We start from the raw sequence: 24,556 nt of genomic DNA on the forward strand, positions 1-24,556 counted from the left end.
ACACACATTAATCACAACAATTATTGCATCATATCCTGCTACATTGTTATTTTTAAAGTATCAGCACATCTCGGTGTTGAAAAACACAATCTCTTACCTAACATCTATATCAACATGTGCACCATAAAAAAATTCATGTTTAAGAAATCTATTTATAAAACTAGTACTGATAAAACTAATAAGGCAAATAACAAAACACTCTACTAAAAATCATTCTCTTCCAACATTATTAAAAAATCACTTGGCATCTATAATGGACAATCAAAAGCTTATTACAAAAAATGTATATATAGAAGCATATAAAAAATAAGCAATATGTTGATTCAAAAAGAGCCTCCATGATAAAATTAGGGTGAGGCAACATTTTATCCTAAGAAAGAATCCAGTAACAGCAGTACATAGTTTAATGGAGCGACTGCTTGATAATGTTTATTTGTTTCTGAAAAAATGATTGGAACAGAAACATAACAAGTTACAGAGAGACACTGTGAACATCATAATAACACACAGCTGCAGCAGAGTACCCCTGGTGTTGATTCGGTTCAGACGATTGACACCAGGGAAGGTGCGGCTGCACGTAGCGTAGTAGATTTAGATGAGGTACCTCGGATAGAGCTGAGGCACACAAGATTGGCAACATCACATCTTTGAATACAGATAATAAACATCTAGAGGAATTTAGACCCTCGGTTAGAAGAAAGGTAGTGAATCCCCCACCTCAGGAGGGAGCCATTGGTCATACTCCTTTCCCCATCAAGGATGCATACAGGGGAGGAAGGAACAGATCAATGAGCCAAGGGAAACAGAAACGGAAGGTGTCGGGGGAGGAACATTTGGGTCCAACCCTCAAGAAAATGTGGGAGAAAGTACCCAGACTTTAGTATGGAATCTCTCCAGTAGAATTCTAACTGAGGGAGAATTAGACGTTTTGAACAAAGGACTTTCTTTTATACCTTCTGTTAGAAGTGATATTACAGATTCAGTCATGGATGTTATTTGGATGCAATGTACAACTTAAATTAGATTATGGCAATCAGCCAATGGCTGCAATAGGTCCTATGTTTAAGAAACCGAGCACTTATGTTCCCATGTTGAATCTTTTATCGGATGCCTTTGTCAAGTTGGTTGAGGATGACTTTCACAAACTGGACATTGAAAATAGGAAGAGAAAGTGGTTTGACAATCTGTCCCCTAAATTAAGAGCTGCCCTGAATCAACTCAGGAATGATACCACAATGATGATTAGGCCTGCGGATAAGGGAGGACCAGTGGTAGTAATGGACAGAGTGAGGTATCAGGATAGCATGATAACCATGTTGGGTGATGATAGATTTTATCTCACTATTTCCATGGGAGATATAGAGGATAGGGTCTTACATGTCTATGATAAGTTAGATGATCTACGTAGAAGTAAGACAATTAGTTTAGATTTGTTTCAATTCTTTTTTGTAGAGAATCCATTGATTCCCGTTATACAGGGTTTACCCAAGATCCACAAGGACCCTGTTTCTCCCCCCAAGAGACCAATTGTGGCAAGAAGAGGGCGGGTTACTGAAGCCATGTCCCTATATTTAGACAAGTATCTGAGACCAGTAGTTGAGAAATTCCCTTACATTTTAAAAGATACTAAACAATTCCTTCTTATGTTATATAGTAAAATGGCTACGTTACCACAAGATTCTGTTTATAAGCTTGTTACTTTGGATGTACAATCCCTGTTTACTGTCATACTTAATGGTGAAGGCATAGAGAGCATACACAGATGCTGTATGGAGGAGACAGATTACACGATAGTACAGATAGATCTAATGTGTGCTTTACTGGAGATTATTCTTGAGAATGACATGTTTCTCTTTGATGAGGTTCCATACATTCAAAAGGATGGTGTGGCTATGGGCACTTCTTGTGCCAATAGCTACACCAACCTATTCATGGCAGTTTGGGAGAAGGAGAAAATGTTCCCCCTAGAGAGCTTCAAGGGACATGTTATATTTTATACACAGTTTGTGGATGACCTCTTCCTGCTTTGGACAGGAACAGATATAGAGTTACAACAATTTTTGGATGAGGTGAATTCACTTACAAGTTTTTGAAGTTCACTATGGAAGAATCAGACAGATGAATTTCTTATTTAGATGTGTTTGTAGAACGTCTCCCTAGTGGATTGCTCAACACAGGAGTATTCAGGAAATCCTGTTATAAAAATGCACTTTTACACAGGAGCAGTATGCACCCTAGGTATGTTTTTAGAAACATTGTGAGAGGACAGGCAATTTGTGCATCCAGATTGAACCCTACAGATGATGGTTTTACAAAGGAACTGTTGGGTTTACAGAATAGACTATAGAAACATCTTACCGTCCAAATGAAGTTACAGCAGGCTTTGAAGGGGTGAACTTGCTTAGAGGGGATGTTGCTGCCCCTTATTTTGCTGACAGGAGTGGAGTTGAAAATGCAATGGAGTCCAGGATTGAAATCAAGAGGAATTATGATCCAGTGGTTAGAGTGCCCCTTAGTTATACACAGGACATTAATGATATCAGGGAAATCTTTACCAAGAATTGGGGAGTCCTCATGATAGATCCATACTTGAAAGAGATTGTAGATGATAGACCCTATTTCCAGTTCAGGAATAGGAAGAACCTGCAAAGAATGCTATGTTATAATAGGGCCAGTAACACGGATCCAAGAGGCACCCCCTTTTGGGTACCACTCCATGTAATAGTTGTAACTACTGTGCTTATTTAAGTAGTGACCCCAACTTTGTGCACCCAGTTACAGGGAGAACTTTCAGGTTCAACTGTACAGCTACCTGTACAACTGAGCATGTAGTATACCTCGCCCGGTGTACAGCTTGCCCTGCATTTTATGTAGGGAAAACGGATAGAAGGCTCCGAAACAGGATTAGGGAACATCTATATCATATCCGCATTAAATCTACTAAGAATGCTCTTTCGAAGCTTGTTCAGGGAACTGACTCACAACATTCCTTTAGGTTCCAAGTGCTGCAAGTTAATACCACTAGTACTGGGGGGGATACAAGGAATTACACTGAGAAAACAGAAGTCAAGTGGATTATTAGGTTTCGGGTGGAGCAGGAGCCTGGTTTGAATGACAAAATATTTGTTAAACCAGCCCTGAAAAGCAGGAAGCTAGTAGTAAAGTTTTAAATGTTTTTCTGGTGCTTTTTGTGGATTGCACTTTTTAAATCAACATATTGCTTATTTTATATATGCTTCTATATATACATTTTTTGTAATAAGGCTTTGATTGTCCATCATACATGCCAAGTGATTTTTTAATAATGTTAGAAGAGAATGATTTTTAGTAGAGTGTTTTGTTATTTGCCTTATTAGTTTTATCAGTACTAGTTTTATAAATAGATTTCTTAAACATGAATTTTTTATGGTGCACATGTTGATATAGATGTTAGGTAAGAGGTTGTGTTTTTCAACACCGAGATGTGCTGATACTTTAAGAATAACAATGTAGCAGGATATGATGCAATAATTGTTGTGATTAATGTGTGTATAAATTAGCTCTGTTTTATGAGTGCTTTTTGGCTTGAAGAAACCCACATGGGTGAAAGCGCTTGCCACTATCTGCAATAAACATTTGGATTTTAGTCTTTACGTGGACTTGTTTTTTGGCTTCATGCCTTATTGAAACTCATTTGTTCATGCCTTTTATCTGATGCTGTTGTACTTTTATCTTATGCTGATACAGCTGAACAGTCCTGGTCTGCTCCTCAGCGTTTTGACTTTGTGTATGTATATGTAATTGTGATTGTTGTTGGGGTTATGATTGGGAAACGTTACTTTTTAAAGGCTGAACCGTGTGTATAGAAGATTTGTTTATTTCTGGTGGGAGGCAGTCTTAAATATAAATGTAGTGTGATGTATTTCTATTGTCAAAGCTTTTTCAGGGTACTTTCTGTTTGCAGATAGAAAATGTTTGAGCATAGTTTGCCCTTTTTTGTGTGGAAATGTATGCAATTTATGCTGTTTTCAGGAAGTTAGGATATACTGTTTAGTTATTTTTTCCTGTTTTGCAAGTCAATGTGCATGTGTGGTACAGGTCTACCTTTTGAGGGGGAACGTTAATAGTTAACATAGGGCATTTATTATTCTAGTAGGTACATGTTGCCAACTTGCTGAAGCTGTTTCAAGATTGTTTTCATTTATAGTTGTAAATGTGTGCATTTTATTTTTTATGCTGCCTTTAATAAGGTAAAAATGTCCTGCTTTGCTTGTAATGTGTGAATATGGGGGGGTGCTGATTTTGCTTTGGCCTATTTATTGCATCGCTGTGCTGGGTAATTTACTATTAATTGCTATGTTTTGAGGTAAAAGGGGTCAATGGAGTCTGCAGTACATTGTAGTTTATTTTAGCTGCTCTTGCAAGAAGTATTCTTAAAAGTTAAACATTTACGGACTTTTTCCTTTTTTTTTTTTTTTTTTTGTGGATGCATGCTCAGAAGTTAATGCAGTGCATTTGAGATTGTGCTAAACCAAGTTGTTGTTACTGGATAGTTTGCTTTTATAAGTAGCAAGTCTGTATTTTTTGTTTTTAGTGATGTCCTCAAATTTACAATGTACTGCTTTCATTATAATCTGACAGTGCTGCTGTTGGGCATGTTCGTTAGTAGATCATTGCGCTGTGTAAATTAGTGCTATACATTTATTTCTTTTAACTGCTGTGGTCAAAAGCTAAATCAAGTCTATGGTATCCGCTGTGCATTCTCATTTTAGTGTTTTTTGGTACAGTGAAAATGTGTAACTTTATTTTCTGGAGGGGTGGGGGTTATGTTAAGCGGTAAAAATAATGCATTTTGTTTTCTACGAGCTGTGTTAATGTCAAAGTTTTCAATTACCAAAATGCCCCCTACATTACCTCATTTTACTATTACCTTTTTCAAATGGCTTGTAATGTTCTTTTCTGCGCCATTCACCAGTTCTTTCATATGCCAGTGTTTTTCAAGCCAGTTCTTTTGCATGCCAATGTTTTTCTAGCCAGTTCTTTCATATGCCAATGTTTTTCAAGCCAGTTCTTTAGTATGCCAGTGTCCAGTTCTTTTGTATGCCAATGTTTCAAGCCAGTTCTTTCGTATGCCAATGTTTCAAGCCAGTTCTTTCGTATGCCAATGTTTCAAGCCAGTTCTTTCATATGCCAATGTTTTTCAAGCCAGTTCTTTTGCATGCCAATGTTTTCAAGCCAGTGTTTGTATTCATCCATCTAAAACCCATTTTTGCACATGGGGTCGTTGGGATGTTTTAACAGTGGCAGTCATCTAGAGCCAAGGCCAGTTGGTTCTCAGGTCTTTACTGAATCTATATCAAAGAACGTTAAGCTGCTTCATGTTTTATATGCCAATGTTTTTATGATATCAGGTGCCAGTCTTTTTCAAACCAATGATTTCATGTGTCAGTGTTTCTCGCCAGTTCTTTCATGTGCCACTGTTTCTAGCCAGTTCATTCGTGCACCAATATGTTACTGCACCCTACTAACACAGTTTTGATAAATGTTGCATATCAGGTAAGTACAGATTCAAGCATGAAGAGAGCAGCAGCTTCATCACAGTCAACCAGCAACAAGAGAATGTGCAAGTGGCAGGATGTTTGGAAAACGGAATTCGACTGGATCGAGAGATGCAGTGATGTCAAAGCATTCTGCAGGTACTGCAAGAGAGAATTTCTAGTGACCTATGGTGGAAGAAATGATGTCGTACGACATGAGGCAACTGAACAACATAAGACTGCTATTCTTCAAGCTAAATCCAGTCACCTGATGACAAAGTGGGCAAGCAACACAAACATTGAGGAACCAGAATTTAGGATCATTGCAGCAGAAGCCTCTGAGGTGTTCCATGCTGTTAAGCACAATATTTCCTATAACAGCTTAGACTGTGCCATAAAGTTGGCTAGCCAGTTGTACGGTGACTCAGACATTGCAAATAAACTATGTTGTGGAAGAACCAAGGCTGAAGCCATAGTCGAAAATGTTTTGGGACCGCACTCATTGGAATGCCTCCTGCATGACCTTCAAAAACCAGACACTTAATTTGCAATTTCATCAGATGCTTCCAACAAGGGGAACATAAGAGTATTTCCACTTGTTGTGAGGTATTTTTCTAAAGAAGAAGGGGTGATGAATGGCCTTTTGGACTTCTATGAAGACCCTGATGAATCTGCACAGGCCATAACGCAGCAAATTGCAAACATTATGGAATGGCACTCCTTGCCCTGGAACAGCATTTCAGCATATGGGTCTGATAATGCCAATGTGAACTATGGGAAGAAATCTGGTGTGTATACCAGATTAAAAGAAAAGTGACCATCACTCCAGAAGGCTAACTCTGTTGCCCACATCATTCACAATGCAGCCAAAAAAGCTGCAGCACAACTACCATACAATGTGGAAGTATTTGTAATGAAACTTCAGCCCTTTCTCGGGTTCTGCTAAAAGGACCAGAGACTCAAAAGACTTCTTTGAGTTTTGTGGCATGGAATTTGAGTGTCTTTTAAGACATGTGCCAACAAGGTGGCTGTCACTACTCCCTGCCATTGAAAGAGTAGTGAAAAATCTCCCAGGGAGAAGAGGAGACCCCCCCCGGCAGATATGGCAGTACTTTTCAACTATGAGCATGGTGAGAATGAATTGCCTACACTGCCCCAGTACTATTTGCACTTTCTCTGTGCTGTTCTTGTTGATTTTAATGAACATATAAGTACATTAAAACAATCAGGACTTACTGCCATGGAAACTTTTTGTGTAATGGTCTCTCTGAAGCAAAAACTGCAGGCAACAGCTGAAGGTGCTTTCTTTGGAGAGAAACTTAGGGGACTTATGAGCACATTAGACAGCACTTCTGCTAACAAACTGAAAAGACACTTCATTGTGTTCTTGGAGACAGCAGTGATGTACTTGGAACAGTGGTTTGATTATACTGAAAACAACTACGTGTTTACACTGTCTAAATTATGTCTAACTGATCCCTTTGCTTTCAGTGACATACTCAATGTGACCACTGCCCTGAGTCTGCAGGATGTAGATGAAGACCATCTTTTCAGGGACTACTTGGCAATTAGGCCCTTTCTCGAACAGTTATGTAAGACAAGCTTGACCTCAGGAGAAAAGTGGCTGAAGCTTTTCAGAGAAGGGCCTGAGCTGACTGCACTATATCCGGTAATTACCAGGGTATTATCTATACCGACATCAAATGCATTTGCAGAAAGAGTTTTTTCTTTGGTGAAAGGTAAATGGACAGATGTGCGAAACCGATGTAGTGTAGACTTGTTAAAAGCTGAACTAATAATGACTGTAAATTACCGGATGAAATGTAGTGACTTTCATTCAAATATTGTTTCAAACCGGGCCCTTCTTCAAGCCACAAAATCTAATTCAAAATGTTGTTGTGTCTTTCGGCTTTTCCCGGTTAGGGATCGCCACAGCGGAACTTCGGTCCGCTAATGATTGGCAGTAGATGTTTACATGCTGAGTTGCCGGCCCTGACGCACAACCTTCAACGAAGGTACGCCCATTCACGCATGTCTCCACACAGAAGACACTCTAGCTGAGAATCGAACGGGACAACGTCTTACTGTGAAGTGACAACGCTACCGCAGCACCACCACTGCAGTTATTCAAAATACACTTTTAAAAAAAAGTGATTTAGTGTACTAGTGTGCAGTATGTAGTCCTAGGGTGCAGTATGTAGTTTTGTGGTATTCTTTGCTTTAGCTTTAATTTGCTAGTGTGCAGTATGGAGTTTTGTGTTTTTCTTTGCTTTAGCTTTAATTTACAATAAAAACAGTCTTAATTTTACACTTGGCTTGTGTGTGGTATATAGATTTTTTAGTTTTCTTTCAGAATAGTCATAATTTTATACATTTTTTTTCTTTTCTAAATAAACAAGTGTCTGTTTATTGAGTAGTGAGTTTTTTATTCCTTTAAAGTTTGCTTACTGTTACAACTGAGTAATGTGTTTTTGCAGTAATGTTTCACTTCATTTAAATGGTTTGAGTTTCCAGTATGCTGTAATGTCACAATGTTGTACCCATAACTGTAATACTGCATCTTTAACAACTCTGGTGATGTTGTGGTGGGGGTGTGGCCAGTGTCATATTGGTCACACACCCCTGTCCTACTGGCCACACCCCCATATCCCACTTTGGCCTTGTTAAAAGGTGGCAACCCTAACCCTGTATCCATCCTTATAAACTATTCCATCTCTGAACACCATGTACCAGCAATCTGAAAAAATGTACACATTATCCCACTACATAAAGGGGGCAATTCAACAGAACTGTCCAACTATAGACCAACAGACCAATAGCTATCTTGTCACCATTGTACAAAATTCTTGAAAGATGCATATACGCACAAATTATGGACTATATACTTGCAATCTTCTATCAAAAAACGAACATGGATTTCATCCCTTCCACAGTACTACTTCTGCTCTAATGATTTTTACTAACACAGTTAATCATCACAGAAATGATGGCAAATTAGTCTCTTCTATCTTTCTTAATCTGTCTAAAGCCTTTGAGAGGGTCGCACATAATAAATTTATAAATGTACTCTCTGAACTAAATCTGTCATTCTACACTTGCATGGTTCCAGGACTACCTAAATGGATGCTAGCATGCAGTAAAATGGCAAAGAAACTCTCTCCTCTACTGCCTATCACACCCCCCCCCCAAAAAATATCTGGCTGAATTTCTGCCTGGTTGGCAACAAAGCAACCAAGGACTGGTGCTAAGTGATCAAAGGACTGGAGCATAAACATCCTTAAAGGTTTCAGTCTAACTTTTGGATGAAAAATAGTACAGCCCATGTATCATTTCACTCATTTCAGATACACAACAGGGAAATCTTGAAGCAGGAATAATTGCTGGCTAGGTACATACTACAATTAATCAACAATTAAGCGTTATACTTCCTTTGCCCGTTTTTGGTTGTATTTATATACTGGGAGATTCTACGCAGAACTGTCCTATTCACACTGTAATGGAGTGATGTGCAGAGCTTATAGCAGGGGTTGGGGGGGGGGGGTGATGGGAGAATAAAGTCCATTGTTAAGGAGTATTTTTTTTTTTGCTGCATAAAACCTCATACTATGACTATACATCTTTTAGCAGCATGTATGCAGCTCACATTTGGTGCAAGTTAACATGGGAAACTATCCAGTCAATAAAAATAAACTAAATTAACTGTCCCATCAGTGTTCTAAAGTGTACTACAAATGACATATGTAAAATATGAATTTGGTTATTTAACATGAAAAATCTGAGGGAGACTGAAAACTTTTGGCTTCTTAGGCAGTACTGAAATGTTTTCTCAATACATGTTGGATTCTGAATGGCAAATGGCACTCATAAACATACATAGTTTATGCTGTAATTCTACATATTACAATTCACTTTTGGACTAAAGTAAATCTTCCTCGCCTTTTAATTTTGACTAGATCACATTTGAATGTAAGCTCAGTTATTATGTTTTTGTGCATTTATGTATAGGATACAACCATCAAAGTGTTAATGGATAAGGTCAGACTGATGCTACTTGAACCGCCTCTGTGCCTAAGGGCTATCCTTTCATCAGAGCTTATTCTGCAGCAACAACTCTGTGATCAGAACATGCTGCAGTTACCTAAGGGACTCAGCAGAACCAAGAGCTGTTGCCGTGGCAGCAGGAAAAACAATGATAATGACGACATTTTAAATTTGTCATGTTAGAGTAATAGTCAGTGGAATGGTATTAACTGTTGTACTACTCAGCCTTATCCAAGGTAAACCAATGGATACGTGACCGTGTTTATTCCTGCTGTCAGGGAAGTTGCGCAGTTAAAATAATGTTACTGTGAAGTGCATGATCTGAAGACTGACACACACACCGTGTTAGGGTTTAAGGGGCAGGATTTTAGGGTTAGGGTTTAGGGTTACAGTTAGAATTTTAGGGCTAAGGTTTAAGGTTAGAGTTAGAATTTTAGTTAGGGCTAGGATTTTAAGGTTATGGTAAGAGTTTTAGGTTTACGGTTAGGGTTGGGTTTTAGGCTTAGACATTTTTTGTTGGGTTTTAGTGTTAGAGTTAAGGTTAGTGGTTTAGGATTACAGTTAGTTTTAGGGATTTGAGGTTAATGGTAGGGTTACGGTTAGTGTTATAGCTTTAAGGTTAGAGTTAAAAATTTGGAGTTAGGTTTATAGTTGTTATGTCGACTAGTGAGTGGTTCCACTAAGAAAAAAAATTGAAAAATATATTTCTGATTTCATTGGGTGTATGAGACTCACGTCTTTCATTCTGAAAAACAAAATATGCAAATGAATCATGCCCATCTGGTAGGAGTAGTCAATACCATTTTAGTTAACAGTTAATCCTTATACTCAATTCAACTTTATTTTTTCTTTGCTGTCTTTTTTCTCGCACAGCTAAATATTAGAGGACCTGGTGTCCCTTCTCATTCACCCTTCCTGGCCTTCCTTGGACTTCCTCTGACTTCTTCTAACAAGGGTGCTAGTGAGGAGATCATGGAATCTCAAGTCCCTGTTATACTACTGCCAGGAGTGCTTTCACCAAATTTTTCTTCCCTTCTCCAGAAATACCCTATTAGCATCCCAGTGATAGAAATCAGAATGAAAGGACCACACCAAAACACCCCTCTTCACTTCAACAAAGACAAAGGGCTGATGTTGCAAACCAGGTCACTGGCACTGCAGACAGGTACCTCATTACTTCTCCAAGAGGATGAATGCATTGCCTTCCTGTTGCAGCTTCACCAGACTGGTGCCAGTTAGTGCAAGAACTGCAACCCTGTTAATGAAGAAGGGAAGTAGATTCCTCTAACTCTGTACTGGTTCTCTGGTCTGTTGGTCACTACTGAGATATGCATTACTGTTGCTTCATTAGGGAAAGCTTACTCTCTGTTACTGGCCTGGACTGATTGATGCATTTTATTTATCTGTTCATAGGACTCATAGGAAAATTCAAGTCGATTGAGTCTTGCAAACACTACACCTTGCCTATACCCACTAACAGATTGTTCCATCCCTCTCTAGGAATGCTACGACAGCCAACCCTGGGATGCATTTATGAATACCCATCCAATTACCCAGGTCTCGACTGATCTGCATGGGGAGTCTATTCCAGAGGTGGGAGAGGTGCTGAGTAATGAATTTGTTTCTTCACCATGTTTTATTAATCTGCTGAAGAAGACTTACACCCCTGTTCTGATATTTGTAGGGCTGTTTGACTTGCACAGGTACAAGAGTTTTAGGACCGATGGGTCCCTTATAGCATGGAAAGCAAGGCACTAATCTGCTCTGAGAAGTCTATATGCTATTGAATGAAGGGACGGCATATCTAGCTTTTTGTGGTAGCTTAGGGCTTTTGGTCTTCTTAGTTAGGAACCTCTGGGACATTTCAAATTGTTTAATATTTCTACTTTGGTATATTCCAAAGGTGGCACTGTACTCAATAACTGGCACAATCAGTGCCGAATATTAAGGGACTATGACCTCTTTAGATCTGGATTAGCTGCATTAAGTAGAAGGGACTTCCTGACTATTGTCATTACATGCTGATTAAAGGAGAGGAAATTATCAACCTAGGTCCCTAAATATACTCTCATTTTGAAGTAGGGTCTCATCTATGCTGTATGTTAGCAGAGGGGTTGGCTACCAAATGTGACAATGTTGCATTATTTAGCATTTAATCTAAATCCATTTTTAGTACACCAGGTATTTACCAGTGTAAGCTCTTGCTAGAGAGCTTGGGCATCACAGGGGGAATTCACAATACCTCCCAGTTTGCAATTGTCTGCAACTTAGCCAGAGGTCTTGATTCTTGAAATGGACGGTGGAAAAGAAAATCAAATAAAAGAGGTCCCAGCACTGAGCCCTGTCGACCACCAGTAGTAAACTTCATACTCAGTGATGTTGTACCTGCTACCTGCATTGGGTGGGTTATGTCTTTCAGCCAAATGGCTATTCATCTTACATCATAGGATCTATTTAAACCATATTTAGTTTATTAACTATTCTAAATGAGGGATAGTGTCAAATGCCTTGGTCAAGTCACCTTGTCAACTTTCCAAAATGTGTAATAACCAAACTATATCCCTTTACCATCCCTATTCTGAAACCATGTTCATTACATCTCCTTTTAAGGGGAAATGCCTGCCACATAAGCTCCACGCAAATGATTCTCCTCCCTCTGTGGGCCATACCATCTGTCATTTACGGAAGGTTTGAGGGGTTGGCATAATGGTTAAGATGTTTAGCTTACAGACACAAGTTACAGGGTTTGATTCTCAAATTAGAGAAATGACTAGGTTTAAAATGGCCTGCAAAGGCAGTTAGCCTAGTACTGAACTATGAGCCTGAGGATCTGTAAAGGAAGGCACACATTTTAAAAGAAGCAAGAAAGAAGAAAAGGAATGTATGCTCCTGTCATCATAATACATTACCCATAATACCACAAAGCATTGTAGATGAAAAAGAAAACAATACTGTGTCTTTCATCAACTGAATTAGAGATTGTATTACTCATAACACCATAGCCATTATACCATTTTAGTTTAGTAATGGCTGAGCAGGAATATACCCATACCTCTATTACTTTAAATGTATATTATCAACTTAACTGAGCTGTGACATCCCTTAACAGTGAAAGAAGCACTAAACTAACAACTGTAAAAACAGATAAAAATCACATTTGCCACTTAAGGGAAAAGAAAAGGAAAGTGTTCAAGTTCAGCAAAGTATAGAGAGAGACCCTGAAACAATTAAAGAACAATAAGGTCCTACAGTCATTGGATTTCTGTAATATATACATCTATCTGGCTCAGCAAAGTATAGAGAGACCCCCAAAACAATTAAAGACTAAAGAGGTCCTACAGTCATTCGACTTTTGTAATATACACATCTATCCAGTTCAGCAAAGTATAAAGAGAGACCCCCGTGACAATTAACAACTAATAAGGTCCTACAGTCACTGGATTTCTGTAATATACACATCTATCTGGCTCAGCAAAGTATAGAGAGACCCCCAAAACAATTAAAGACTAAAGAGGTCCTACAGTCATTCGACTTTTGTAATATACACATCTATCCAGTTCAGCAAACTATAGAGAGAGAGACCTCGTGACAATTAACAACTAATAAGGTCCTACAGTCATTGGATTTCTGTAATATACACATCTATCCAGTTCAGCAAAGTATAGAGAGACCCCCAAAACAATTAAAGACTAAAGAGGTCCTACAGTCATTCGACTTTTGTAATATACACATCTATCCAGTTCAGCAAAGTATAAAGAGAAACCCCATGACAATTAACAACTAATAAGGTCCTACAGTCATTGGATTTCTGTAATATACACATCTATCCGGTTCAGCAAAGTATAAAGAGAGACCCCGTGACAATTAACGACTAATAATGTCCTACAGTCATTGGACTTCTGTAATATACTCATCTATCCAATTCAGCAAAGTATAAAGAGAGATCCCGTGACAATTAACAACTAATAAGGTCCTACAGTCATTGGATTTCTGTAATATACACATCTATCCAGTTCAGCAAACTATAGACAGAGACCCTGTGACAGTTAATGACTAATAAGGTCCTACAGTCATTGGACATCTGTAATGCACACATCTATCTGGTTCAGCAAACTATTGAGAGAGACCCCGTGACAATTAATGACTAATGAGATCCTACAGTAATTGGACTTCTCTAATATACACATCTATCCTGGCTGAACCACAAGTCAGGTTTTTTCCTGGCTGTCAAAGCTTGGAAGGAACAAATTCCTTTTGGCTAAAGGTCATAAATCTAACTAGGGTTGGGGGAAGTTTCCCAAGTAATCCTTGCTGTGGGATCCAAGCAGTGCGGTGAGCTCATCCCAGAGTTTATCTTCTTTTGAGATTTGTCCACTCCTTAAGCTGATTTAGCATGAAATTAAGGCAGCTTTGACCCACCTGTCCTACAAACATTCCCATTAAATCTTAAATTCTTCCTTCTGACTGTCTTCAAAGTCCATGAGCGTAGCATCCATTATAGTGAGTTTTATTTCCTTAGCTTCCATCTTTGCTTTTAATAGCCCATTTTCCAAGGTAAGTGTTTTGGATGGCGTCTGTATGTTTAATCACTACCTCAGAAATTTTCCAGACTTGCTCATCCATATTCTTCATATAGCTGTCCATTCTAGTGGTAAGTTTTTGAACTTTTCTGAAAATCATTAGTAATGTAACTTCTGTCTGCAATCCCAGGTCAGCTACTCTCTGTACCTCTGCCATGCAGGACATCTGTTGAGCTTTGACTTCTGCATTGTTCTGCTGCTTAGCGATCTTTCTTCCTTTGAACATATGTGATTAGAGGGTTATTTGATGAAAACTAGCATCTTGATTATTTCTGTAAAGGATCTCACCCATAGTTTGCAGCCCTTTGATGATTTTTCTCTACAATTTTCAATGATTGTTATGTCTGCCAGCAGGAGCCAAACATCTCCACAATGTAAGATGCCAGCACCATACCAGAAGTCACCCAACTCTGAAAAAGCTTTTTTTTTATACTTAATCAGTCCTTTTGATTCTTTTGACTCCTAATAAAATATAATGTGCTGTGTATGTGTTTTGTCTCCTTCAGACTTTTTCTCTGTATAGATGTTATTTAAAAGATTGTTGTTAATATTGTGTTATTCCTTTCTGTTGTTCTTGTCGTCGTTGCTCTTGTTTATGTTATGCAAAAAAAATTTAATAAAATGACTCAACATAACTGCAATCGCTACATCTTTGGCATTACTATCACATTGTGTAGTTTAAACGTGCAGTTGCCTAGCAAAAAAATAAACAAACAAGCAAATAAATAAATAAACAGAATGTTTATGTGGGAAAATACCTATTTTGAAGAAGTATTTTTTCCTTTAGTTAAGAGTAATGAGAAGTAACTTGAACTGTAAAATTATCCACGTGGAATTGTGTTCCTAACATAAAGGAAAAGGCGCAAGGTTATGCCTGGGTGGTTTTTTTTTCTTATAACTACACTGCTTAAATTAGCTTTTACAAGTTGCAGATGTGTATACTATGTTTATAGTGTATAAGAGCAAAATAAAATATGCTGCAATGAAGAACAAGCTTGTGTCTGATTACTCATAATGGTAAGTGATTTCTTTGCTTGATGTCAGATGAAAAATAGGATGGTCTCAAATAAGAACGCTGCTTTTTATATTACTCTGGTGTTATTAAAGTATATAGGTTCACAAGTGGGTACATACCTTACTTTTATATACTCTGTTTACAGATGAAGCTACTTTCTAATATTATTTTTTTTCCTGCAGACAGAGGACCTCATTGTCAAATATAGAAAGAAAGGCAAGCCTGTAGCAGGAATTATCATTGAACCAATCCAGGCAGAAGGTGGAGACAACCATGCCTCAGATGACTTCTTCAGAAAACTAAGAGACATTGCCAGAAAGGTAAAATGTGCACCAGATATAATTAATGTGTGAAACACACACACACACACACACACACACACACACACACACGTGTGTATGTGTGTGTGTATATGTATACATATATATATATATATATATATATATATATATATATATATATGTGTGTGTGTATGTATGTATGTATATATATATACATACATATATATATATATATATATATATATATATGCATGCATACACATACACACCCACAAACACGTGCACACATTTACATACCATACATACACATATATGCGCGCACACACACACACACACACACACACACACACACACACACACACACACAGTAATATAACAAAGTGTTTGACTGGTGCTTTGTTTTCACTACAGTCGTCTACATAACATGGTTGCCAGGCTTGTATTTCATATCCTTGTGATTGCACTCATACAGAATTACTAAAGTGTGAAAATTGTTTTTTTTTTTCATATTAAGATCTAGATTGCAGTATCCTGAGCATTTCTCTTTCCTCTGAGACGCACTGCTATCATGTTGGTATATATAAGTAGGAAAGGTGAGGGGCACAGCCCTCATATTAGGTGTGCAGGGGATAGATCCCTGCAAAAAACATGTTTTTTTATAAAGCATTTGGTGCAATTATTGGTAAGGAATACGTGGAATCAGGACTGTGTAAGCTTGAGTTACAAAGGTGCATACCACAGGGACTTGTAAGCATACATACACCATACGTCTCTTTATTTTTAATTTCTGAAGGATATTAAAGCTTCATATGTCATTAGATAAGGAGATGGCAGTTTCTTTTTAAGTGTCCTAGATCTCAGATTATTTTAGTAGATAACTATCCATTATTTTTTACTGCACCCCCTTAATAGCAAATTAAGTCTCTCCTGGGTGGTTTCTGCAGCACACAGGATAACACCATGTGAGTGTTCTAAGGATTTGTACTTTAAACACTGGAAGACTTTTCAAATGACCCCTTCCCCATGATTCTAGTAGTGAACTTCTCATCTGGACATTGATTCATTCATTTATGACCATGAACTGGATAAACATGCCTCTGATTGTGCACTACTGGTCATCTGTTCTTCTTCTGGAATGGGGCAGATCAGTTACTGGCCTTAGTGTTTAGTATATGCTATCTGTCCTTCTGGTCTAGGCAGTAATCCAGTCTATCACCTATAGCAAGAAGTTGGTCATCATCTCTACTTATGGAAAGTAACTGTCTTTCAGCAAGTCCTGGGCTGTTCGGTTCTGTTCTGGGCAAACCTTCACTTGGTGTCCATTTGTCTTTTAGTCTCCTGCTAAAACATTGGCATGTCTTTTGTCTCTCTCTTATGACCATCATATGACAACAGCTGTCAAGCAATCCTTGTATTTAGCACAGCTAACTGTTGAAGGAATACCATCAAAGACTAAAGAGGTACTCACTCCCTTATAATCAACATTGATCAGACCACTTATTGAATACAGTGTCCCCTATGGGATGTACCTAACTAAATATATCAAACTAGTAGAAATACCCCAAATGTTCCCTAGCTGACACTTGGTGTAATAAAAACTGGATGAAACCAAATGCTCAAAAATGTAGTATAATTATTTCTGGTGGACAGTCTGTACCCTCATTACACTGCATAGGCAACATACCAGTACAAAACAAAAATATAGTTAGGGACCTAGGTACTTGAGATGACAAGTCCCTATCTTTGAGCCACAGTGTGACAGCTGTTGTCAAGGAATTATTGTATTTAGTTTAGCTAATTGCCAAAGGAATATCATTAAGATCTAGAGGTAAATCACTCCCTTGTACTCAGCATTGATCAGGACAGTTATTGAGTATACCTCCCACATTGGGATGATCTCTCAAAACATATGAAACAATTGGAAAGACCTCAAAGGTTCCTAATCTAAAAGATCACAGCCCTAATGTCCTTGATCTGCTAAGAGAGGCTGTAAACTCTATCCCTTTATTCAGTGTCTTATAAATTTTACAGGGGATATATTTGGCTTATTTACTATGCCATTAGAGACCTTGATGTCCTGCACCTCCACAAGTCCTATATCTCCACCAATACTAGCACCAGGGACCTAAATCTTCATCAGAAGGTAGATAAAATACAGCAAGGAATGGGTTTATAACCCATGCATCTCCCAAACCAAAGGAATAAGTTTCCCCTGCATGTTAAGCAGTGTAATGCACTATCTTCCTTTAAACATAAACTAGTTGGCTGGATGGAAAGCCATATATTTACTCCTGGATAGACTAGCCCTCCTTGAGCAAGGAGGTGTGGCATGCAGGAGAGAACTGGCAAGGTATGAATATTCATAGCAATTATAGTCCTTGAACTATCTGTGAAATCTGTGTGGCAAAACTGGACTGGAACCCTCAGACTAGAACTGCATTGAGTTTTGACCATTTCATTGCACTAAGATAACAAGTTAATTTTAGCTTTGCTCCCTACGTATTGCCATGCAATCATCCTTGTACTGATGATATTCCAGTATGTGTGATCTTCCCTAAGGACTGGTGTCTTTCTCTCCACTCTAAAGGAGGCAGCTGTTACACCTGGCTTTAATAAGCTATCCATGGACTTCTACAGTCTGTCAAATTAACATCTCAGTCTCCAAACTTCAAGTGTTTAATACCTTGTCTTCTTTCCTGTAACCACTATGACCCGATGTCTGCCAGAATTCAGAATCCATCACTATAATTTGAATGGCTACACCAGGATAATGAATGGTCTCCTAATGTTGAAAAATCACTGTGTTTATAAATTCTTTGTCCTTGATCTGTCAGATGTATCTGAAATACTGAAACCATGGAATTCTGTCTGAATGCTTGTGGATCTGCTTTGGATTATCTGTCATAGTTCTCAACAGGTTTTACCTCATGCTTATTGGATACCTCAGAGGGGATGGTAACAGCATTTGCCAACTCTCTGAGATTTGGATAGCTACAGGGTTCTGTACCACTTCCATTGTCCAATGTGTACCTATTACTACCACTAGGCGGCGCATCATTACAAAAATAGGTTTAGATTATCTTTAGTATAAAGGCATGTTTACCTTTCCTTCTGTCAGACAGATTATTTTATTTTATTTGTTGTCTGGGAAAGTGCAGCTGGGCATATCCCACTTGAAATGCAAGTTCAGGGAGAATAGTTTCAGTGTTATGATAAACAAATTACTAAGCTCACTCAGCAGTTATTTGTGCAGTCAGTACTGAGAGATAAGTAATACAATGAGATAGCTAATGCTAACAGCTTGAAATTGTGTTCACCTAGAAACGGGAAAAAAACAACTTCTAGTAGAAATGTAGTCAGAACAGGAATAAATATTTACAATAATATAATCAGGAAAATCAAACAGAGAATAATCAAGTAACTGATTACTTAATCTGTCTGTATGGCAAGGGCACTTGCAATGTAGATTTCATTTTGTATGATGACAGAAACACACCATACTAATTCCAGCAGACTGCAGTTTAGGTATTCCAGGACAAAGGTAATAATTAGCCATACCACTTTCACAACTGCTTCATATATTTCCCCTGTGACTATTTATGGAGGAAGTACACTAGAGGGGTTTTTTTAGAACAAATAGTCAGGACATTCTATTGAATGTCAGGCTATCACTAAAAAAAGAGATGATGGCATGAAGCAAGTGCCTTTCTCATTCTCAGGAACATATGCTTTAGTCATACAGTATATTCTTCCCACACAAGTTTGCAGGGTACTATACCTTGAACTGCTTGATACCAACCTCACCTACATCCAACACAAGTAAAATTTTGCAGTGAGACTCATGGTGTTTTTCTCACTGGAAGCATAAAATCCACTTTCTGAGGATTCTGTGCTACATGTCTGTCGTCGCATTGGCAATAATGGAGAACACCAGACTGAGATAGTGCTTTTTCGTGACATTTGAAATGTTACAGCAGAAGCAGAGTTTTTGTACATGCGATCTATTGTCCTAGCATTTTAAATCATGATCGCTGGCGTTCTCTATTAATTCCATGCAAACATCTAAAATACTTATTCTTTAAAATATAATGCTGCGCTATAATTATTTGTTTATTTATTACATTTTATACCAGTGACAGTTTTAAATAGATAATATGAGATTTAAGAAATATATTTTTTGTAGTTAATTACAAATTTTCATCTATGTGTGATTTTTTTACACTGATTCTTAAAGTAAACAATGTTAACAATATAAAATGATATTATTAAAACAAATAAATATATAAACAATATTATCTGTAATTAATGTGCCTGTAATGAAGAACACTGGACTATATAACTATTTAAAGTTGTCGCTAGAATAAAACTGTATAGCTCTTAGGCATTAGCTCAATTGATTCCTATATATATATATATATATATATATATATATATATATATATATATATATATATATATCTGTCTGTCTACACATATATCCATACATCTATGTATGTATGCATATACATATCTATATCTAAATCTGTGTTTGTGTGTGTGTGTGTCTATATATTTATATATATATATATATATATATATATATATATATATATATATATATATATATATAGAAGAGCTCTCTGATTATGTAGCCCAGGATGGTATGGCCCTGACCCTGAGCAGCATCTTGCCCTCACCAAGAATGATGCCACAATACAAAGACAAGATGATCAGCTTTAATAATTGGCTCAAGTACTGGTGTCATTCTAAGGGGATCCAATGTCTGTCTGCTTGGGATGACATGTTGGACAAGCCACGCTGCTTCGCAAGGGACGGCTAGCACCTGTCACCACTGGGCTTCCAGATATTGGCTAAGGCTCTTGCCACCCCCATAGTGCCTTTTTTAGGCAAGGCTCAAAAGACAAACCCACCTCCTTAGAAAACAAAGATGGAAAAAAAACTAAGGGTAATGCTGCTTAACGCCAGAAGTCTAAATCTCAAGATGCAGGCACTCGATGCACTCCTCAGTATGGAGAACATCGACGTCTGTGCAGTAACTGAAACCTGGTTCAAGGCTCCTGAGAGCACCCCAGTGCTACCAGGCTATACCTCGTATCATGCTTTTCGGCCTCAAAACCTGGGCCGAACCACAAAGGGAGGGGGAGTGTCCATATTCATCAAGGACACCCACACCTCCAGGTTAGTAGCAACACATGAAGCATCGGAGACCATACAGGTGCAACTAACCATAGGCAAAACTGCTATACAACTGGTAGCATGTTACAGACCACCCTCCCAATCTCAGGAACCCCACTCAACCTTCCTGAAGTCATTGGAGGATATGAATGTATCACAAAATACCATCATACTGGGAGACTTCAACTACCCTAACATAAATTGGGTACATTATTCTATCCCTAACACCCTAGTTCAAAGGTTCCTGGAATTCATAAATTCAAATGCACTGGAACAACTAGTCACCTCTCCCACTAGGGGAGATAATATACTAGACCTGATCATCACAAACATGGGGACAAAATGCTCCACACCGGAGGTATACTCCTCACTAGTGAGATCTGACCACAAACTAATCACCCTGAATATACATATCCCACCTCCACCCCCAGCACAAAAGACCACAGTGAAAAACTTCTCAAAAGCAGACTTCACTCTTCTTAAGACTGAGATGGTATCCTTTAAGCCCACTGGGCCAGTGGATACCACATCCCACAATGCTGAATCCTTCACAAATGCTTTCTATGGACATCTCCAAGAATGCATGGATCATGCAATCTCAAATAAATCCAAGTCCCTCTCCACCAAAGGCAAGCATCCTGTCTGGTGGACCTCATCCATTAACAAATTGTATAACAAAAGAAGGAAGCTACTGCACGACAGAGCAAAATCCCATAAAGGGAAGACATCTCTGATCAACACTAGCAGAAAACTACATTCTCTCATAAAAACATCCAAGGCCAACTTTGAGAGAAAAATCGCTAAGGACACTAAAGATAACCACAAAGCCTTCTTCAGCTATGTTAGAAACCTGGGCAGAAACCCTCAGATATGCTCAGAGTTAGTTCACAACAACAAAAAATACACTGAACCCACAGATATTGCCAAAATTCTGGCTGACAGGTTCAGTGCAAATTTCTCCCCTCCCTCACCCCCAAAAGAAGAAATACTTATCCCAGCTGAATGTAATCTCCCTGTCATCTCTGATGTCCAGGTGAGAGTCGCCCTCAGCAAAGCTAAAAACACAGCATCAATGGGACCTGACGGTATTCCGGGTTGCGTGCTACGTGAACTCCAAGAGGAGCTAAACCCGCACATAAAAATGCTATTTAACCTTAGCCTTACTACAGGATATGTACCTGAACACTGGCATACAGCAACAGTGGTCCCACTCCACAAAGGGGGTACCTCTACAGACCATGGGAACTACTGCCCCATAAACTTAATCAGCCTGGTCTGCAAAGCTATGGAAAGAATCATTATGGAACTCATAAACAGTGACATTGGGGACCTACAGACACTTGATCCCACCCAGTTCGGCTTTGTAAAGGGCAGATCCTGCCTTTTGAACCTGGTTGACTTTTTTGAAACAGTCACTAGAGCCATTGATGAGGGCAAAGCAGTCCATACAGCCTACCTGGACTTGTCTAAGGCCTTCAACACAATACCCCACTCAGGCATCATAGATAAGCTCAACAGCTTAAATGTAAACCCTTATGTCACTAGATGGGTTGCAAACTGGCTAAAGGACAGAACCCATAAAGTTAAAATCGCTGGAGCAATGTCAGACTCAAAGCCAGTCACAAGTGGTGTCCCACAGGGATCTGTCCTGGGACCCCTCTTGTTCGGCATTTATTTCTCAGATGTTAAAGCAAACATGGGAGGGTTGTGGCTGACAAAGTTCGCAGATGACTGCAAACTAGGCGCCATAGTCGATACACCAGCGGACACATACATCCTACACAAAGGCCTCACAGAAACGGACAACTGGTGCCGGAGTCATGGCCTTAAACTAAATGCCAAAAAGTGTATAGTCATCCCCTTTGGGAAAAACAAAGTACCCACAAATTATCACATAGACAGCAACCCACTGAGTACGGAAAAAGTAATCAGAGACCTAGGGACCCAAGTCGACAGCGACCTCTCATTTGACACCCATGTTGCCAAAGTGGTTAGAAAGACATTCTACCTTGCACACCTTATCATGAAGGGATTCACATCCAGATCCAAGGATGTCATTGTAACCCTATACTCCTCCCTCATCAGACCCATGATTGAGTACAATGCCCCATTTGGTATGTACCTCACCCGGCATTTGCAACAGCTGGAGAGACCACAAAAGTACCTCACCAAGAGGATCAAGGGTCTCCAACATATGTCTTATTCTGCCAGACGAAAGAAACTCCAGCTCTATTCAGTAGCATACTGCCTGCTCAGAGGTGATCTGTGCCTGACGTATAAGGCCATGTCCAGTCAGGAACTGATGGACATGCTCCACCTCAAAAAATCCAAATCCATCAGGACCACAAGAGCTAAAGACTTAAACCTCGGCACAAGTATAAATAGGACATGCTGGAGGGATAGATTCATAACCCAGAGGCTTCCCATGCTCTGGAACAGAATCCCAGTTCATGTTTGGCAGAGCTCCTCACTAACTCTCTTCAAGAGAAATCTTGATGAGTGGATGGGAGATCATAAGTTTACCCCAGGGGTCACATCTGTGTCACTACTAGACAGGGGCACAGTAAACTAATTCTATTATATAAGGGGACCTTCATTGTGTCACTACTAGACAGAGGCACAGTATTCTAAATCTATTCTGTGCATTTTTGTACCATTTCATGGGGTGGCGAAAGCCACATCACTATGGCTAGGCTTACAAATGCCCCAGGGCAGATAGCCTAGTACTAAACTATGAAACTATATATGGTTTCTGTTATATAATCGAAGATGCATTCCTTCAAATGGGTCTTGATTGAACTTGAAAGCATGAAACAGCAAAATAGCTAAATGGCATATAAGTGATTTCTTTCCCTGTTAGTTTGCCATTTTCCTCACTGTAGTGTGATCTCAGAGTTGGTATATTTAAGTAGGGGAGGTGTGAGGGTGAAGCTCCCCACTTTATGTATTGTTTTAAAGTTTTTATTGTTTATTTATTTAATTTTTGTGGAGCAATAATTTTTTTTTTCCCTGGAGAAAACATTGCTGTTCTAAATATTCAGGATTGTAAGCTTTCGCTTACATGGGGTCTATAAATCAGCATTCACTTTTTTAAGCTTTCGCTGATTTAATATAGACCCTATATATATATATATATATATATATATCAGTAGATATAGATATATGGATGCATATTGATCCAGAGCAGTAGCTCGTTCACTTAGCGCCCGGTACTGGTTCCAGATATAGTGCCCTGCCCCCTCAGTTCTTCAAATGAAGAGCAAAAATAGGAAAAAAGGGGCATTGGCTCGTACTGTAGAAAGCTGATTGGTATTTGTGTACTAAGTTTCCTACAGCCAGACCCATACCCCACCTCACACAAAGCACTGAAATGCCTTTCTTTATCTGCGTTTTGGTAGACCAAAAAGAATGCAGGAAGTCTCGTTCGAAGTTTGCTTTACATTATACATAATTCAAGAAACAAAATATGTGGAAATGTACTTTTTTTTTTTCTTGTTTTTTGTAATACATAATTGTCGAAAACAGGACTGTCCTATGAAAATCAGGACATCGGTGCTATTAGCCATTACCACACCACAGAACATTTTTTTCCAATTTGCAATAATACAATTAAGATGACAAGTTATTTTTCCTTTTATATGACCTCTATACTCAATTTTTCCTTTTTTCTTTTCACTGTGTTTGACCTTGAAATGCCCTTTCAGCATGGCTGTGCATTCATGGTGGATGAAGTCCAGACTGGAGGAGGTAGCACTGGGAAGTTCTGGGCCCATGAACACTGGGGACTACAAGATCCTGCCGAAATTGTATCATTCAGTAAAAAGATGCTGTCTGGTGGCTACTTTTACAAAGACGAACTGAGGCCTAATATTGTAAGTCTTACTTTTGGGCTCTTTTTCCAGATCTTTTTTTTTTGTGTGTGTTGATTATTAGGAAGAGAGTGGTTGG

General features: G+C 38.7%; 1 protein-coding gene across 3 annotated transcripts in view; it reads left to right on the plus strand.

Moving 5' to 3' along the window:
* ABAT (4-aminobutyrate aminotransferase) overlaps nucleotides 1–24,556 on the plus strand; it is a 1,409,217-nt gene that overhangs the window by 1,296,277 nt on the left and 88,384 nt on the right. For all 3 annotated transcript variants that reach the window (XM_044089599.1, XM_044089601.1, XM_044089600.1), the window contains 2 exons: nucleotides 15,335–15,472; nucleotides 24,313–24,480. In XM_044089599.1, the coding sequence (XP_043945534.1) occupies nucleotides 15,335–15,472; nucleotides 24,313–24,480 (306 nt within the window). The remainder of the gene's footprint in view (nucleotides 1–15,334; nucleotides 15,473–24,312; nucleotides 24,481–24,556) is intronic.

The sequence above is a fragment of the Protopterus annectens genome, chromosome 12.part0, assembly GCF_019279795.1.
Source record: "Protopterus annectens isolate FY-2018-M chromosome 12.part0, PAN1.0, whole genome shotgun sequence".
NCBI lineage: Eukaryota > Metazoa > Chordata > Ceratodontiformes > Protopteridae > Protopterus > Protopterus annectens.